We start from the raw sequence: 16,711 nt of genomic DNA, 5'->3' as shown, positions 1-16,711 counted from the left end.
CGTTTTGTTCATGTTCTCATTGCTGTTCTAGAGGGCTAAATTTTTCAGAGGTTCTCCACTGTTCTGTAAGTGCTTCTCTTAAAAAATGATTATAAATATCACCTCGATTCAGTTCTGCATGTTTTGTTTTCTTTCTACTCACATAGTAGAATGTTTCCTCCCTCCTTTCTCCTGCAGTCAGAGGAGAAATATGGAAAAATATGTTTTCTGATTTTTTTAATAGTTTCCTTGTTCTATAGTGCTACGGAGGAAAGTGTCAGGAGCAAGATGGACCCAAGCTGTTTCTTTCCAAATAAGTAAATAAAACCAGAAGCACAGTGTGTTTACTCCTGTGCTAGTCACAAAATACACAAGAATTAGAGATGTGTTTGACTATGGAGAGTCGAAAATGGATATGGAGTACTCCAAAAAAAGAGGGTTTTGTTTGTTTGTTTGTTTGTTTGTTTGTATTTTTCTGAAGCTACAAATGGGGAGAGACAGTCAGACAGACTCCTGCATGCGCCCGACCGGGATCCACCCGGCACGCCCACCAGGGGACGAAGCTCTGCCCCCCCGGGGGGTTGCTCTGTCAGACCAGAGCCATCCCCAGCGCCCGGGGCAGAGGCCAAGGAGCCATCCCCAGTGCCCGGGCCATCTTTGCTCCACTGGAGCCTTGGCTGCGGGAGGGGAAGAGAGAGACAGAGAGGAAAGAGAGGGGGAGGGGTGGAGAAGCAGATGGGCGCTTCTCCTGTGTGCCTTGTCCGGGAATCGAACCCAGGACTTCTGCGCACCAGGCCGACGCTCTACCACTGAGCCAACCGGCCAGGGCAAAAAGAGGGTTTTTATCTTCGAGTTTCCTACAGGGAGAACAGTGGAGCTTTGAAATGAGCCAGGTTTGTGATGATGATTCAACCCCTATTTTCACTTCACCAGCATTAAACCTTTCTTAACTGCTTTCTTCAGATAGCAGGTACCAAAGTAAATGAGATGCACAATAAATCCATGACCAATCCCTTTCTTGAGAAAAACTGGAATTGATAAAGGATCACCGTGACAAACTTCGCAAGCCAGTGCATTTTAGGGAGCAAGTTGGAGGTGAATTTGCATGCATGACCTCACCTAGAAACTCCAGCCTCAAAGCATATAAATAGGTGACGTCTCACCCTGCTCCAGGCCCAGACGTCTCTAAACACTGAGACCATGGCAGCCCTTGCTTCCACACTGCTGTCCCTGGGATTGCTTCTGTGTCTTGGACTGCTGTTGACTCCTGCCAGCGCGGCACAGGACAGTGACAGCTGCATGTTCTTCAGCTCAGTCTTCCCCACCATTGGCAGAGGCATCAGGGCCCATCCAGCCATCTATGAGAGCAGCACAAACTACACAAGTGAGTAGAAGCCCTTCTCTCTGTGTCTTCCTTCTCTACGGGGATTGCATGCAGAACATAACTCCCAATCTCTGCTCTCAGTGACTCAAATGTGCGCTTTTGACCTGGATGGGAAGCGGGGATAAAAAGAATGAGAATGTGTGAGAGAGTGGGTTGGGTAGGAATATTTTTGTATGCTCCCTGTGCCTACAGAGCCCTGGCTAGCACAAACCCATGGCAGGCCCCGACTCAAAATCACCATGTTTATTATTTTAAGGGATAAGAATTGCCCCACAGTTTGTAATCTTTTCACATACTCTGTGATAACACCATGCCACTGTGGATGACTGTACGTTGCACAACTCACAGAAGTACTGTTTGCATTTAGTCCACAAGTGAAAAATCTAGTTCACTGAACAGGGAACGTATTACTGTCCCACCTTCTATGTATAGGAAGAGCCAGAAGCTGAGAGAGATTAAATGACTTGCTCAGGGTCTTACTGCTCATGAGGGACAGAACTAGATCTTCAATCTTTTTCTTTTCATTCCTAATCCAGCGCTTCTCTTAGAGGTGCCTCGTAATACTTTATAAATTTCCCTTTGGGGATCATTTACACCTACAGGTCAAGGCAAGTGCTTTCTAATTACTTTCATAACAACACTGAATAATGGTGGCTTATATGCAATAATTCATTTAGCCCTCGTCACAACCTCTTAGGCAGTGAGCGCTGCCATTCCCATTTCGCAGACAAGAAAACAGAGGTGGACATGCTGGCGACTTGTTCCTGTCACAGAGCTGCTCAAATGGTGGAGCTCGGATAAGAACCTGAGCACCCATGTCAGAGACTTTGCCCTCATATGCCTCTCAATTACAGTAATAAGAGCTGATACTTCTTACTATGTGCTAGGTACTGTTCTAAGGGTCAATGTTATTATCTTCCCATTTTACAGATGGGGACTGAGCCACAAATAGGTTAAAGTTTTACCCAAGATCACTAGTAACAATGTTAATATTTGAATCTAAATAGCAGTCCAGCTTTGTTCAGCCAGGCTGCCCAGCTTCAGAGCCTGTCTCCTAATCTACTATGTTATCCTGCCTCTCCTGGACCTCCAACCCAATTCTGCAGGTGCCATCAGGGTGACACCCACACCCATGGTCTACAGGTTCCAGACGTCGGCAGGAAAACAACCACAGCCTGCCTTCACACAGCCATGCCAACTTGAACTTTTTTCTATTTATTTCATGGGGATTGTAACTAAATACTTCAGCTGTGATAAGGCTAACTGTGTCCTACTCGCTCAGGCAGTGGATCCTGTCCTACAGGGCAGGGAGGATAATCTAGTAACTCAAGGTGAAGACAAGGAGGGCATATGTGTGACCTTGTATACTGAGAAGGAACTGTGAAACCGGCCAGGGGGACTCCTGCAAGAGAGATTATAGATCTCTGACTTAAGATAACATCTCACAAGGTGAAGCGTGTTGTTGTTGAAATAGAAGAAACAGAAACCTAACTTGTGAAGGATTTGGGGGGGAAGGGATTATGAGTCTTCTGAAAGTAGGGAGAGAAGAAAGAAGAATTAAAACATGATCAGTAGGACGCCTTACAAGGGTAAGACCCTTGAAAAGGAATGCACTGGGTAGAAGGGAAGTCACTGCACTGACAGAGGCTGTGGTGAGCAGAGGGAGAGGGGAAGGAGGCAGGAACCGGGGTGCGCTGAATGCTGACTGCCTGCAGTGTACCAGCTCCAACTTCATCTCAGCGTGCATCCGCTCTGTGATGCACTGACTGTAAGAATGATTCCAGTTGAGTCACACCTCTGCCCACAGAGGTGTGAAGTGCCAGGCGCCACACCTGGGGTTACACAACAGTCTACATGACTTCCTTGTGGAGTGCCACCACTGGACACAGCTGGCTGGGGCACTGGACTTAGGGAGATGGAGTAAATGCCCACCCAGGCCAACTTCTTCTCCTCCTTATTTTGATTTTGAAATTCTCTAAATTTCAGGATTTGTGCCCACATTGGTAAGTCATGTATAAATGGCTTGGCAGGTCCCAAGACACAACTGCAGCTCAGGCAACATCTTAAAGCTAGTGCCCAGGGTCTTCATATCCCTGAAAAAAACTGACAATGCAGTATTGTTTATGTTAAGACTGTACTAGTTAAGCATCGGCCTCCAATTTTTTACTTGTATAGACAAGAGGGATGTGACCTGCCTGCCTTTTTCCTGAATCCTCAGCTGTTAAGGGCACTCCCTATACAACATTGGACACACAACTTTTTAAATCCATCAATTAGTAGTTACTTACTACCCTCCAGGTGTCCAGCACTGGGCGGGCCAGATACTGACACAGGTGAAACCGCCATCTGTACTTGAGCCATAATGGGATTAAGCGCTCGACTCCAAAGTAACAAAGGTCAACATTTCAGGAGTGAGAGAGAAAGCAGGCTGAATGGGCCCAGAGGTGAGATGTAACAGGTAGGATGCAGAGAGTAAACGAGGGTGCAGTGCATGGTGAACACAGGTAAGGACACTGCACTGACCGCAGCCATGAGCAAAGGCCAGCGCAGGTGGCACAGGTGTGATGCGCGTGGCGCAGGTGGCACAGGTGTGATGCAGGTGGCACAGGTGTGATGCAGGTGGTGCAGGTGGCACAGGTGTGATGCAGGTGGCGCAGGTGGCACAGGTGTGATGCGCGTGGCACAGGTGTGATGCAGGTGGCACAGGTGTGATGCAGGTGGCACAGGTGTGATGCAGGTGGTGCAGGTGGCACAGGTGTGATGCAGGTGGCGCAGGTGGCACAGGTGTGATGCGCGTGGCACAGGTGGCACAGGTGTGATGCAGGTGGTGCAGGTGGCACAGGTGTGATGCAGGTGGCACAGGTGGCACAGGTGTGATGCAGATAGCACAGGTGGCACAGGTGTGATGCAGGTAGCACAGGTGGCACAGGTGTGATGCGCGTGGCGCAGGGTGTCTACAGGGCTGGAGAAGCCTGGCTTCCCAGAGCGGGCCTGAGCGCACGCGGCAGAGCCAGTGCCGGGTGCCGCGCAGACAGGGCAGAAGCAGACATGCACGGATGCTCTAGGAAGAAGGGCCCTAGGACGGGTTGGGAGAGGACTGTCTCCTGGTGAGAGTGTTGTGTGTGGAAGTCTAATCTGGCCACAGCCTTAAAGAGAAGAACATGGAGAGCAGAAACCCAGATGCCCAGGAGAAAACTGAGGGTGTGAGCGAGAGAGTGGGAAAGCAAAAGGCAGACAGAGGCAAGAGTGTAACCACCGGACAGCTGACAGACCTGGTGATCACCTGGATGACACCATCACTTGCCCCAGCACACTACACCGTCACGCACATTTAGGACAAATGTCAGGCTTTGGGCCGAGCTAGTCAGGGCCTGCAGGATCTGGCTCCACTCACCTTAATTGTCAATAGCAAATACTAGAACAGAGAAGTGTTTTGTGCTACCAGTAAGAACACCTGCAATTTATCCAACACCCACCACGTATCAAAGTCTTCGCATTGTTCTCTTTACTCCTCCCAGGAACCTTTCAAGATAAAGTATCATGATCTCCGTATCATGAAGGATGATGTCACTATCTCCAGGCCTAGAATCAGGCCTGATGCAAAGTGAGCATTCTATAAATATTTGTGGGATGAATGACAAAAAATGAGGAAACCGAGGCTGAGAGGAGAAATGTGTTAGAGCCAGAATTGAGAACCAGGACTGTCAGACCCCATTGTGCTACACGATCGATTTTCTTTGCTTTGTGAAAGAGAAGTCCTTGGAGGAACGTTGGCTGTTTGAACATGCCCTGGAAAACACCTGAGCATGAGGACTTCCTTCGGAGGGATCTTCTAAGACAAGTCTCTTGAAATTCTATCATTGCACATCAGAATGCTGAAATTAGCAAGTGGAATTAACAAGTGTCAGTGGTGGCTCCTGTGAGTGCCTGCTGGGCGAGGTCAGGAGAGACTCACCTGAGTGGAGAAAGTTAGGAAACCCAAAGGGGTCATTGGACCAGTACCTGGACTAGAGCCCCAGGGACCCAGAGACGCCTCCTCCCACATCCTCACTTATCCCATTATGGCTCAAGTACAGATGGCGGTTTCACCTGTGTCAGTATCTGGCCCGCCCAGTGCTGGACACCTGGAGGGTAGTAAGTAACTACTAACTGATGGATTTAAAAAGTTGTGTGTCCAACGTTGTATAGCGAGTGCCCTTAACAGCTGAGGATTCAGGAAAAAGGCAGGCAGGTCACATCCCTCTTGCCTATACAAGTAAAGGGGACTTCCCCTCCCATATCCTCAACAGAGAGCAAGAGCTTTCACTTCTAGGACTAGGAAATGGGCTTTGCTTCAACTTGACAACAACATTCCCAATTTTCAGGAAACACTTCTCAGGAGGCCCAGTGGACCCTGTCACAAGCATCAATCTCGACTCTCCCCACATCCCTCCCCCTTCCCCATGAAAGATGGCCAGAGTCATTTATCACCCTCACCTGACGGAGGAGGATAAGGGCCAGCCCAAGTCTCCCCTCAGGGATGCAGCAAACCCAGGGCCAGAGCACAGTTCTCCCGTCTACCTGTTACTGCAGGAAGTTTAGAAAACAGAAAAGCACTGGGAAGAACATAAAAAATTGTCTGCAATCCCACTACTGAGAAATCACAGGGGTTTGCATCCTGATGGCTTTCCTCCCAGACTTTTCTCAACTTCTTTTACAAAAATGGGGCCCTCCTACCCCTGACCAGGCAGTGGCTCAGTGGATACAACATCGGACTGGGATGCGGAAGTACCCAGGTTAGGGACTGGGATGCGGAAGGACCCAGATTAGAGACCCCAAGGTCACCAGCTTGAGCGTGGGCTCATCTGGTTTGAGCAAAAAGCTCACCAGCTTGGACCCAAGGTCGCTGGCTCAAGCAAGGGGTTACTCAGTCTGCTGAAGGCCCGAGGTCAAGGCACATATGAGAAAGCAATCAATGAACAACTAAGGTGTTGTAACAAAAAAACTGATGATTGATGCTTCTCATCTCTCTCCATTCCTGTCTGTCTGTTCCTATCTATCCCTCTCTCTGACTCTTTCTCTGTCCCTGTAAAAAAATAAAATATAAAATAAAAAAATTAAAAATGGGACCCTCCTACATGGACAGGCTATGTGTAACTTTCTCTTTTTACAGTTAATTTTGATTTTCATGACCTGCATCCTTCGTCTTACTATGTAGATGGCTGATTGTCCTTGTCATGTCTTCCTAGTCTCAGTTCCCGTGAATAACAACATCAACTCTGTGGTCCTGCGAGCACTGGACATGAACAACAACTCTGTGGGCCTCTGGCTTCACCCAGACCGTAGCTGCAACAGCAGTGTCCTGTATCACACAAGGGACTCGCAGGATGGGCTCTTCATGGCCAGATGGAGGTCTCCTTCTTCAGTGAATGTAACCACAGTCGAGATACAGTAAGAACCTACCCACATGTGGTTTGCTTTGGCTTTAACGATTTCGTCCTGGGTATATGCAGTTTTCCATGATTTTGGAGGGCTCAAAATACAATCCAGACACAATGTGGAAAATTCAGTACTTTTACCCCTTTCCTGACTCACCATCCTTTACACACACAGACACACACACCAGGTACGCACAACATGAAAAGAAAGAACTGGTGTTAAAGACAACCAGAGTGGCCCTGGCCATTCAGTTCAGTGGTAGAGTATTAGCCTGGTGTGTGGATGTCCCAGGTTCAATACCTGGTCAGGGCAAACAGAAAAAGCACCCATCTTCTTCTTATCCCTCCACCTTTCATGAATCTCTCTCTTTCTCTCTATCTCTCTTCCCCTCCTGCAGCCATGGCTCCATTGGAGCAACTTGACCCCAAGCACTGAGGTTGGCTCCATAGCCTCCGCCTCAGACACTAAGAAGAGCTCGGTTGTTAAGCAGCGAAGCAATGCCCCAGATGGGCAGAGCATCCCCTACTATGAGCTTACCTGGTGGATCCTGGCCTGAGCACATGCAGAAATCTGTTTCTGCCTGCCCTCCTCTCATTCTTAAAAAAAAAAAAAAAACACCAGAGCAAGACAGTGGTTAAGGCAGAATGAATAGATACATATAGACACACTTAATAAAACATATGTACATAGAGTAAAGATTTTATTCAGGACCACTGCAATAGGAGAAAAGGGACCTCAGTCTAAAACCAGGCTCCACTGTGACTACAAAATGGGCAAGTGGAAATCTATAGCCCAGGAGCAGGGTGGGGGTCAGTGAATGAAAATTACTAAAAGGAAATAGCAAGGCCTGTAAGGGGAACTTTGGCTCAACTAACCGAACAGGATCACTGCGCAAGGCAGGCCAAGGTGATCAAATATTACCCGGGGATGGCAGGAAATGAGGTACTCAATCAGATGCTAAGGGTTATCAGATATTAGGCATAAGAGGTTCTTGCTAAACTGACTTAGCAGGGTTCTTCTGAAACTGGATTTTCAAGCAAGCGCACAGATGGGCTTGGGAGCAGGTTCCAGAGACTGACTCAAGTTGGGTCAAGCAAAGAATCTTTGACACCAGGCACCCTGTTTGCTTCAAATTCTCTATGTTCAAACTGAAGAATCATTTTAAAAAAAAAAAAAAAAAAAACAGATTCATTTTGGAGGCGGCTTGCTAACCGAAAGTGTGATGACTGTGCAATGACTATTTCCTAGTGTCGCACCAATGGGACACACTCTCATTCTGAGGTGACCCCAGCTGGGGCTCACACATTACACTTTAACAAAATACCTGCCTCCCAGCTAGGGATCTGTTACCAAGTTCACCCTAGAAAACCCAATGTTGAGAGATGCTTACAGTTTTGGACTGCCATTTCGCGCGGAAAGAACCAGTCCAACCCTCAGGCCACGTCCGCTGTGAACACCACCTAGTCTTTGTGAACAATGGTGGTGAGGATGCTGTCAAGCCATCCACCTGCGCCTGCCATGCCCAGGGCCTGCTTGGGCCCTACTGGCCCCCGCAGAGCGACGTGAAAGGGTGAACTCCAAAGGAGCTGCTACAGTCCAGCCTCACAGTCAGAGCCGTCTCCCAGAAGCCCGCCAAGGCTAAAGGAGAGCAACGGCTCTCCTTCCACCTGTCCTCATTCAAGCCTCCACCCTCCATGCAACAACAAGACACCAAGCAGTGACGATCTGCAATAGAAACAGCACGTCCCCACTGACAGTGTGGTCTCCAGGGCCTCCCGAGCCCATGCCCCACTAGGATGCACTGGCTTCCTCTCTTGTTTGCAATGTCCATGCACGGCCTTCATCAGCCAGCCAGCACACATGACGCAGAAAGCAGGGAACCCCGTTGTGCTGGGTAGGGCACAAAGCGAAGTGAACAGAGGCCCCTGGCCATGCACTTCACAGTGAGGCTCGATGAGGCGAGGCCTGTGCAGAAATGACAACGGCGTATTCCCTAACTCCCAGATAAGCTCCAGATCCCTGCGTCCCCTCCCCCGGGCTCCACTGCTTGTCAACACATATCAGCACTGGGATCAGTTACTGAATTCGTCAGCTGATGATTCATTTAAAACCTGTCTCTCTGAAAGGACTGTAAGTGCCACAGGGTAAAACCACACCTGTCTGTTTCACCACCATCCCCTCAGCACCAAGCACAACACTCTGCATGTTGTGCACCCTCATTAATTATTTGTTGAATGGATGAACAAGAGGCTGATATAATAACGGACCCTACTAATATAAGGACAGGCCAACCTCTACGGAGCATTTAATGAACATTAAGCAGCTACTATGCATCAGTGATTGTTGACCACAGAAGCGGCCATCAAGTAGCTGCCCTTCAGGGGGTGCTCATAGCAAGATGTGTCTACTTGATAAAGATCTGTCTGGGTTATGGACTCAGAAAAAAATGCCTTCACAGGGTAACTGAGAAGTCTGTAGCAGGCAAGGTCCAGACAGACACTACAGGCAGAGGGACTGACTCGAACAAAGGCCCCAGTATGCACCAGCCTGTGAGGAGTTCAGGGTGGTGAACCTGGTTGGGTGGGGGATGGACATGATCTTCTGTGGAGCAACATCACAGTTAGGATCTTAGTTAAGACAATGTAGAGCAGACCAGTATTTAAGGATCTGCTAATTGTGCGGTAGAGAAAGTAAGCACAGATGGAATTAAGAGGCGGGGCCCCTAGGAAGGCAGAAATGTGAGCTGAGTGTGTGAAGTCCACAGCTGAGGCCCTCACATCCTCTGTCACTGATTTACCTCCACAGAGCCTTCGCTCTCAATCCCTACAACGAGGCTACATTTTCTTACCTGAAACTGAAAAACCAAGGTAAGTTCCTCTGCAGCACGGTATGTATCTGACAGTGAACTCCATCACTCTGGAAGTTACTTTGTGGGTGCCTTAGAAAAAGTCTTCCTGACCCTGCATTACCCAGACATCCACCAAGCCTCTGAAAGAACCTTGAGACCCAGTAAAACTAGTTCCACCCCTTAATCTACGCCCGTAGAAAGTCATCCCCAAGATTCTGCCCGTGCCCTGGGGCTTATATTCTCACAGGCACCTGTGGCTACAGAGTCCTGCTTCTCAGAAGCCGTTTCTATTTAGTGCCACAGAGACACCAGCAGGAAAGTCAGCTCCTTCGGCAATGTCCACCAAGACTTCCCTCACACACAGCACCTTCAAAAGGATAGCAGACTGTTTTTATTATTATTATTCATTTATTTATTTTAAAAGACAGAGAGAGGAAGTGGGAGAGGAGAGAGAGAGAAAAAGAGAGAGAGAGAGAGAGAGAGAGAGAGAGAAGGGGGGAGGAGCAGGAAGCCTCAACTCCCATACATGCCTTGACCAGGCAAGCCTGGGGTTTTGAACCTGTGAATTCAGCATTCCAGGTTGACACTCTATCCACTGTGCAGGTCAGGCAGATAGCAGACTGAGGCGAGTGGGCAGATTTGCACAAAGGGTTGATAGCAGAGAACTGCCCAACACTTTATTCGTTCTTAGAATGGCCTTTGGCCACCACCACAGCCACCAGGATTTTCCACTGGCCTTTCACATGCCTGCCCTTCCTCTCCTGTCTGTCCCCTTTTCTCTCACCTCGCTCTAGGGAGCTAAAACAAATTCAAGAAATTGAGGCTCAGAAAATACAGGTAATTTGCCTAAGGCTGCACAGAAAGTTGATGGAAAGGCTAGGACTCAAGTTTCACATCTTAACACTTTTTGCACCTTTTTTTTTTTTAGTGAAGTTTTTAAAAACAAAGTTCAAACAAAAACAAGAAAGATGAGTCTTTCTCAATGTCCAGAAATCAGTCCCCCTCAGGAGCCCTACTGAAATGTGTCTGCTATGTGGCCAGTTCCCTGCAAATATGGTCAAAAGGACACCTGTCATCAAAAACAAATTTTAAGGTGATTGTGCCCAGTGAAAGTATTATGAGAGTGCCTGAACTATCTCCTTGGCTGCTTCCCCTCTGAGAAACGACTGAACACTATTTTTCTTTGTCAAGGACAGTTTCAAAATGGCCACGAAAGGGAAGTGCTAAGAAAGGGAAGAAAAGGTTTGCTTATAGTCAGGAATCCTTAGCTCCAGGCTAATAAAACCAAACAGTAGAAAAAGATAAAAACGTAAAGTGGTTATGTCAGATGTCCTGGCTTCAAGATGCCAGAGAAACACTTGCCCTGGGAAAATGCTAAATGAGATAAGACAATGTCACAGACAACAGACACTCTCCTGGAAACCACTGTACATTTCTCTGCTTCTTCACAGTCCCCTCTCTGGTCCACTCAGACCCTCAGAGGGATCATTGCCAACTCCAGTTTACCAGGATCAGACATCCCACCCACCTCTCAGGCTATAGGCCTGAATTTCTCTGCTTCTCAGCAAGGCAACCTCAGGAAACCAATGTGTGGTTGGTCCGGGCATGGGAAGATGAACCATGCCTCAGAAACCACAGAAAGAGATTCAGGGGCTTGGACAGGGATTCTTCCCATTTACTTAAAGCAGGAGTAGCTGTCCTCAGGTCTTGATGGCCACTGGTTCTTACAAGCTTCACCTGCAACCTCTGATATTAGAGACAAGAAATAAAATTGTGCCATTGTGGATCATATCTGCATTGGTGGCTCTAATACAACAGTAAGGACACTTGCCTGACCAAGTGGTGGTGCAGTAGATAAAGCGTCAGCCTGGGACACTGAGGTCCAAGGTTCAAGTGAGGATGCAACAGCTTGAGCACAGGGTTGCTGGCTTGAGCATAGGATATAGACATGACTCTGTGGTCACTGGCTTGAACCCAAAGGTCACTGGCTCGAACCCCAGGGTTGCTGGCTTGAGCGAGTGGTCACTGGCTCAGCATAGCACCCCAGTCAAGGCACGTATGAGAAAGAAATCAGTAAAAAAGTGATGCAATTACTGGTTGATGCTTCTCATCTTTCTCTCTTCCCCCCCCTCCTCTTAAAACAAACAAACAAAAAAATGTATTTCCCCATGTATAAGATGCTTCTATGTATAAGACGCACCTTAATTTTGGGGCCTGAAATTTGAAAAAAGTATTATATAAAGTTATTGAATTCAAGTTTTATTCATCATAAAATTCATACAACCACTGTCAAAACTCCCATTCATTAGCTTGTCCTCATCTGTGTCTGATGACGATCACTGTCTTCAACAATGACCACAAAAATAAGTGCAAAAGAGCAGGAAATGCCAAGTAAAAAAATCTACAACCACTGTATAGGACGCACCCAGTTTTTAGATCCAAATTTTTCGAAAAACGGTGCGTCTTATTCATGTGGAAATATGGTCGTAAGAACACTTGAGGGCTAACAACCCACAACAAATTCAGTAGTTATATAAACTAAGAATAAATTCCTTCTCCTGTAGGACTGTAGACTTAAGGGTAGATAGCGTTCTTACTTTCTCCTTGACATTCTTTACCCCATAGGTTTCCCCTCCTCTGTACACACTTGGCCCTTGAGAAGTGCTTATTGAATTTTGCTCATGGACTCTGGTTCATGTTCCCAGAGGCGAATTAAGGTTGGTTGAGGCCCCAGATGAAGAAAAAAACATTGGGTCCCTTAAAAAAAAGAGAGAGAGAGAGAGAGAAGGAAAATAAAAATACATGGTGACCATATTTTCAAATAAATAAAAAATATTATGTACTATTAATGTTAAAATTGCACATATGAAACCAAACTTGATGTCATTAGAAAAAAGGATAAAGTTGGGGTTTTGCAAGGCCCTGCAGAAGTCGGGGCCCAGGGCCTGCACCTGGTAAACTCACCCTTAAATCTGCGTCTACATGTTCCATCAGATTAGCTTCATGTCTCTAGTGCCCACTTACCACCCAACAGAGTTTCTGATGCCATTTGTTTGTTTATTTATTTATTTATTTATTTATTCAGTCATTCTGTTTTGCTTTTTTTCCTTAGCAATGATCATAAGCACATTACCCTCCACAGTCTCCAAGTCCAGGCCAACCACAACCCGAATCCCAACCACAACTCGAGTCCTAACCACACCACGAATCCTAACCACACCCCAAGTCCTAACTGCAACTTCAACTCTAACCGTAACCAGAAGCTTGGGCAACAGAATCTTCCTTGGCCCCATCACAGACACTATTCCGATCCTGCTCATCTTCCTCACCAGCAAACTCCTCTTCTAGCAGAAAGCTAGGAGAGCTGCTGTTCCTGCCTCTGCTGCGTCCCTCTCCGTCCAATCTCAAGTCAGGGCTCCGTCATGTGAGTGAATGAAGCTCTTATGTTCTCAGATGTACAGCTCTACTGACAACTCTACTGCCACCACTTTGGACCGAAAAGGAGACTTGGTTGATCCACTCACTGGTGGGCTTGGGCCACACAGATGTTCAACAGGATCTTTTCAGGACAAAAATCGGGCTGTTTGTAACTACTTAGACCTGGTCTGGTGTAACCTGGAGTTCTGGCTCTGATTTAACATGCTGATGGCCAGTTCTATAGCCAATCCAAACTTTTATTCATTGTCAAATGAGTCCTGTGTGTCCACGAGTCTCTGTGGGAAAAAATCGTTCCTCACTCAAAATGCTCTCAGATTTTTGACCAAACCACTTGTGTTACACAGAGTTTCCATGACTCGTATGACTCAACAAGCTAAGGAGAAACAGCCCTCATGCTACTAGCAACACCAGCAGCATTTGAAGGGCAAGAAATAGGAATGCACCATGTTTGAGCAGCAAGTATTGGGAAGATTATGGCATAATGGTGTTATTTTCTGTCATACCAAATAAACTAGATTTCAAACAAGAATAATGTGTTAAATGCAAATATCTTCAATAAGTGAGTAACTTAAAATGCAGAGAAGATCTAATTTACTTTATTTCTGTGAGCATTGAAATATTAGTAGAATGATGAGAGTGTGTACACTTTTAAAGCCAAATCTACAGGTAAAATTTTCTCAATTTTAATATTCCTCAAGTGCAAACTGGTTATTTTCCCCTAATGATGTTTTCCACTAGAAGAAATGGGCAAAATGTTTATAATACTCATAATACAATGTAAAACCCAAAGAAAGCGTAGTATTTCCAGTATGTAATAATCAACCAAGTTCTCTTTTCATAACTACGCTAAGCTCTGGGGTGCCGGCATCCAGTGGCTGGCCTTCCTCAGGGCAGCCTCTGTCCACTTCTACTTTTTCCTTTAATAGGCTGTGCATTCCTAGTTTTTAGGTCTTCTATGGTTCTGAAAATTAGACATTTTGAATATTACAAGGCGGTAACTCAGAAGGCAGATCAGACTCCCGCTTCTCTCCACGGTGAGCTGCCATTGCTTGTTGAGTGACCCTTTGTTTAAGCAACTTTTGTACATGACTTTTGCAAAGACAGCATTCTTGTGGTGTGGTCACTGAAGTTCTTTTCTGTTAACACAGTGGTCAGCCAGTGACCTGACAGATTTTCTTAAAATGTCAAAATGTGATAGCCTTTATTCATTTAGCATTCCCCTAATAGATGTGAGGGGCATTTTTTTTATTAGATTCTAGAGTTGTAGAAAGGTTGACTGACAGTTTTTGCTAGCTTCATGGTTGCTTCGGTGGAGGGACCAATTCTTGGAGCTCCTTCTGCTACAATTTTCTGTGACATCACCCAGTGGCTATGTGTGTCTGCAGAGCTCTCTCACCATACTAAGCCTCTCACCTGCATCGTCTCGTTGAATCCTCACAACAACCTCTGAGACACATAAACCGTGTTACAGACAAGCACACTCAGGCAGGGAGAGAAGTTATTTGCCCAAAGTCACTCAGTGAATAAGCATGAAGAGTGGTCTATTCCACTTCAGAGCCTGCATCCCTAACCCAGACCCACTAAGGGCTGAGTGGCTCTGGCATCACCTGAAAGCCCCCAGAAGAACGGGCTGCCTGGTCCTAGGACAGGAGAGGTCTGGGTATCCCATGCTGACACAAGCAGGTGCCAGCTTCAGCAGTACCTCAACCCCTGGCCCACCTCCCTGCTACCTCTATGGCAAATGGCAGTGAGTCCTGACCCAGCCAGCTAGGAACAGCTGAGCGAGTGACTCCATGCTCAAGCTACCAACCTTGGGCTTCAAGCCAGTGACCTTTGGGCTCAAGCCAGCAACCATGGGTTCATGTCTATGATTCCACACTCAAGCTGGTGAGCCCGCACTCAAGCCGGATGAGCCCACATTCAAGTTGGTGACTCGGGGTTTCAAACCTGGGTCCTCTACATCCCAGTCCAATGCTCTATTCACTGCACCACCTCCTGGTCAGGCCAGACAGTTTCTTATTGTCTGTCAACACTTGCATCAATTTGTAAAATAATGTTGAAAATATAAATAATTAAGGAAAGCCTTATTATTTCATTAGAGCAGGGGTCAGGAATCTTTTTGGCTGAGAGAGCCATGAACGCCACAAATTTTAAAATGTAATTCCATGAGAGCCATACAACAACCCGTGTGTACGTGATGCATTATCCAGTAAAAATTTGGTGTTGTCCCAGAGGACAGCTGTGATTGGCTCCAGTCACCTGCAACCATGAACATGAGCGGTAGGAAATGAATGGATTGTAATACATGAGAATGTTTTATATTTTTAACGTTATTATTTTTTTTATTAAAGATATGTCTGTGAGCCAGATGCAGCCATCAAAAGAGCCACATCTGGCTCGTGAGCCATAGGTTCCCAACCCTTGCATTAGAGCAATAGTTTGGTAATTATCTTTAAGCAGAAACTTGGAAGCTAGACTGCCTGGGTTCGATATCATTTGATCTTGTCCCTTATTAATTGTGGGAAGTCATATCAGCTACTTAAATGTGTACCTTGGTTTTGTTTTGTTTTGGGGGTTTTTTGGAGAAAAACAGTACTTGCCTCATAGGTTGTTGTGTTTGTATAAAGCCCCTCCAACAGCACCCAGCACAAAGTAAGCACTATATAATTATTTAATGCCCGAAAAAGCCTCACAGATGATACACGGATGCATAGGAAAGCCAAGTATTTTAACAACATAACTATTTGCAAATAAAACAGTGGCTCTGGCCCTGGCCGGTTGGCTCAGTGGTAGAGCATCGGCCTGGCGTGCAGAAGTCCTGGGTTCGATTCCCAGCTAGGGCACACAGGAGAAGCGCCATCTGCTTCTCCACCCCTCCCCCTCTCCTTCCTCTCTGTCTCTCTCTTCCCCTCCCACAGCGAGGCTCCATTGGAGCAAAGATGGCCCGGGCGCTGGGGATGGCTCCTTGGCCTCTGCCCCAGGCGCTAGAGTGGCTCTGGTCACAACAGAGCGATGCCCCAGAGGGGCAGAGCATCGCCCCCTGGTGGGCATGCTGGGTGGATCCCGGTCGGGCGCATGCAGGAGTCTGTCTGACTGCCTCCCTGTTTCCAGCTTCAGAAAAATACAAAAAAAAAAAGAAAAAAGAAAAAAAAAAACAGTGGCTCTAACAAGGACTAAAATTACTGATTTATAACTGTTACAAATGGCTAACACAGGACTGTTCACAATCTTTCTCCCTCCAGCCTTCCTTCCCTGCACCCTCCAGCTTCTAAGCAGAAAGTACTCTAGCCTTCAGGGGCAGCCCTAGGTGTGCTCTTTTCCTAGGGAATCTAAATAATGAACAAAGGATTTAAATTACTCTACAGAATAAAAAGTTGAATCAGGAGGGTTACAATTAGAATTATTTTACTTCTGATGGCTGGACTGTGTTTCTCTGAATGTGGCTCAGCAGTGGAACTGGGACATATGGACTACCCTGCTTTTATGTAAGTTACAGCCATATAGGTAGATAGAATGAAGTTAAAAATATATATACTTGATATAAGTGGAATTTAACAAATGCAAAAATATCTACATATTTGTCTATGCATACATATATCGCCTCCACTTAAAAACAACCATAGATCAGATAGATGCTTGATAGT

The 16,711-nt window shown here is 46.6% G+C and overlaps 1 protein-coding gene across 1 annotated transcript; it reads left to right on the top strand.

The window, feature by feature from the left end:
* Window positions 1–1,156: 1,156 nt before the first annotated feature.
* PLET1 (placenta expressed transcript 1) lies at window positions 1,157–13,641 on the top strand. Its single transcript, XM_066253625.1, has 4 exons — window positions 1,157–1,363; window positions 6,592–6,793; window positions 9,587–9,648; window positions 12,742–13,641. Exons 1-4 carry the CDS (start codon window positions 1,180–1,182, stop codon window positions 12,975–12,977), a joined length of 684 nt encoding a protein of 227 aa, XP_066109722.1. The 5' UTR covers window positions 1,157–1,179; the 3' UTR covers window positions 12,978–13,641.
* Window positions 13,642–16,711: the final 3,070 nt, after the last annotated feature.

Source organism: Saccopteryx bilineata, chromosome 1, assembly GCF_036850765.1.
Source record: "Saccopteryx bilineata isolate mSacBil1 chromosome 1, mSacBil1_pri_phased_curated, whole genome shotgun sequence".
Taxonomy (NCBI): domain Eukaryota; kingdom Metazoa; phylum Chordata; class Mammalia; order Chiroptera; family Emballonuridae; genus Saccopteryx; species Saccopteryx bilineata.
Note: the sequence above shows the minus strand (reverse complement) of the source record. Positions and strands in the feature narration are given on the sequence as shown.

Coding starts and splice junctions, on each gene's coding strand:
- PLET1 (XM_066253625.1), top strand. CDS start 1,180: ATGGCAGCCCTTGCTTCCACACTGCTGTCCCTGGGATTGCTTCTGTGT. Junction 1,364..6,591: donor GAGCAGCACAAACTACACAA/GTGAGTAGAAGC, acceptor ATGTCTTCCTAG/TCTCAGTTCCCGTGAATAAC. Junction 9,649..12,741: donor CCTGAAACTGAAAAACCAAG/GTAAGTTCCTCT, acceptor TTTTTTCCTTAG/CAATGATCATAAGCACATTA.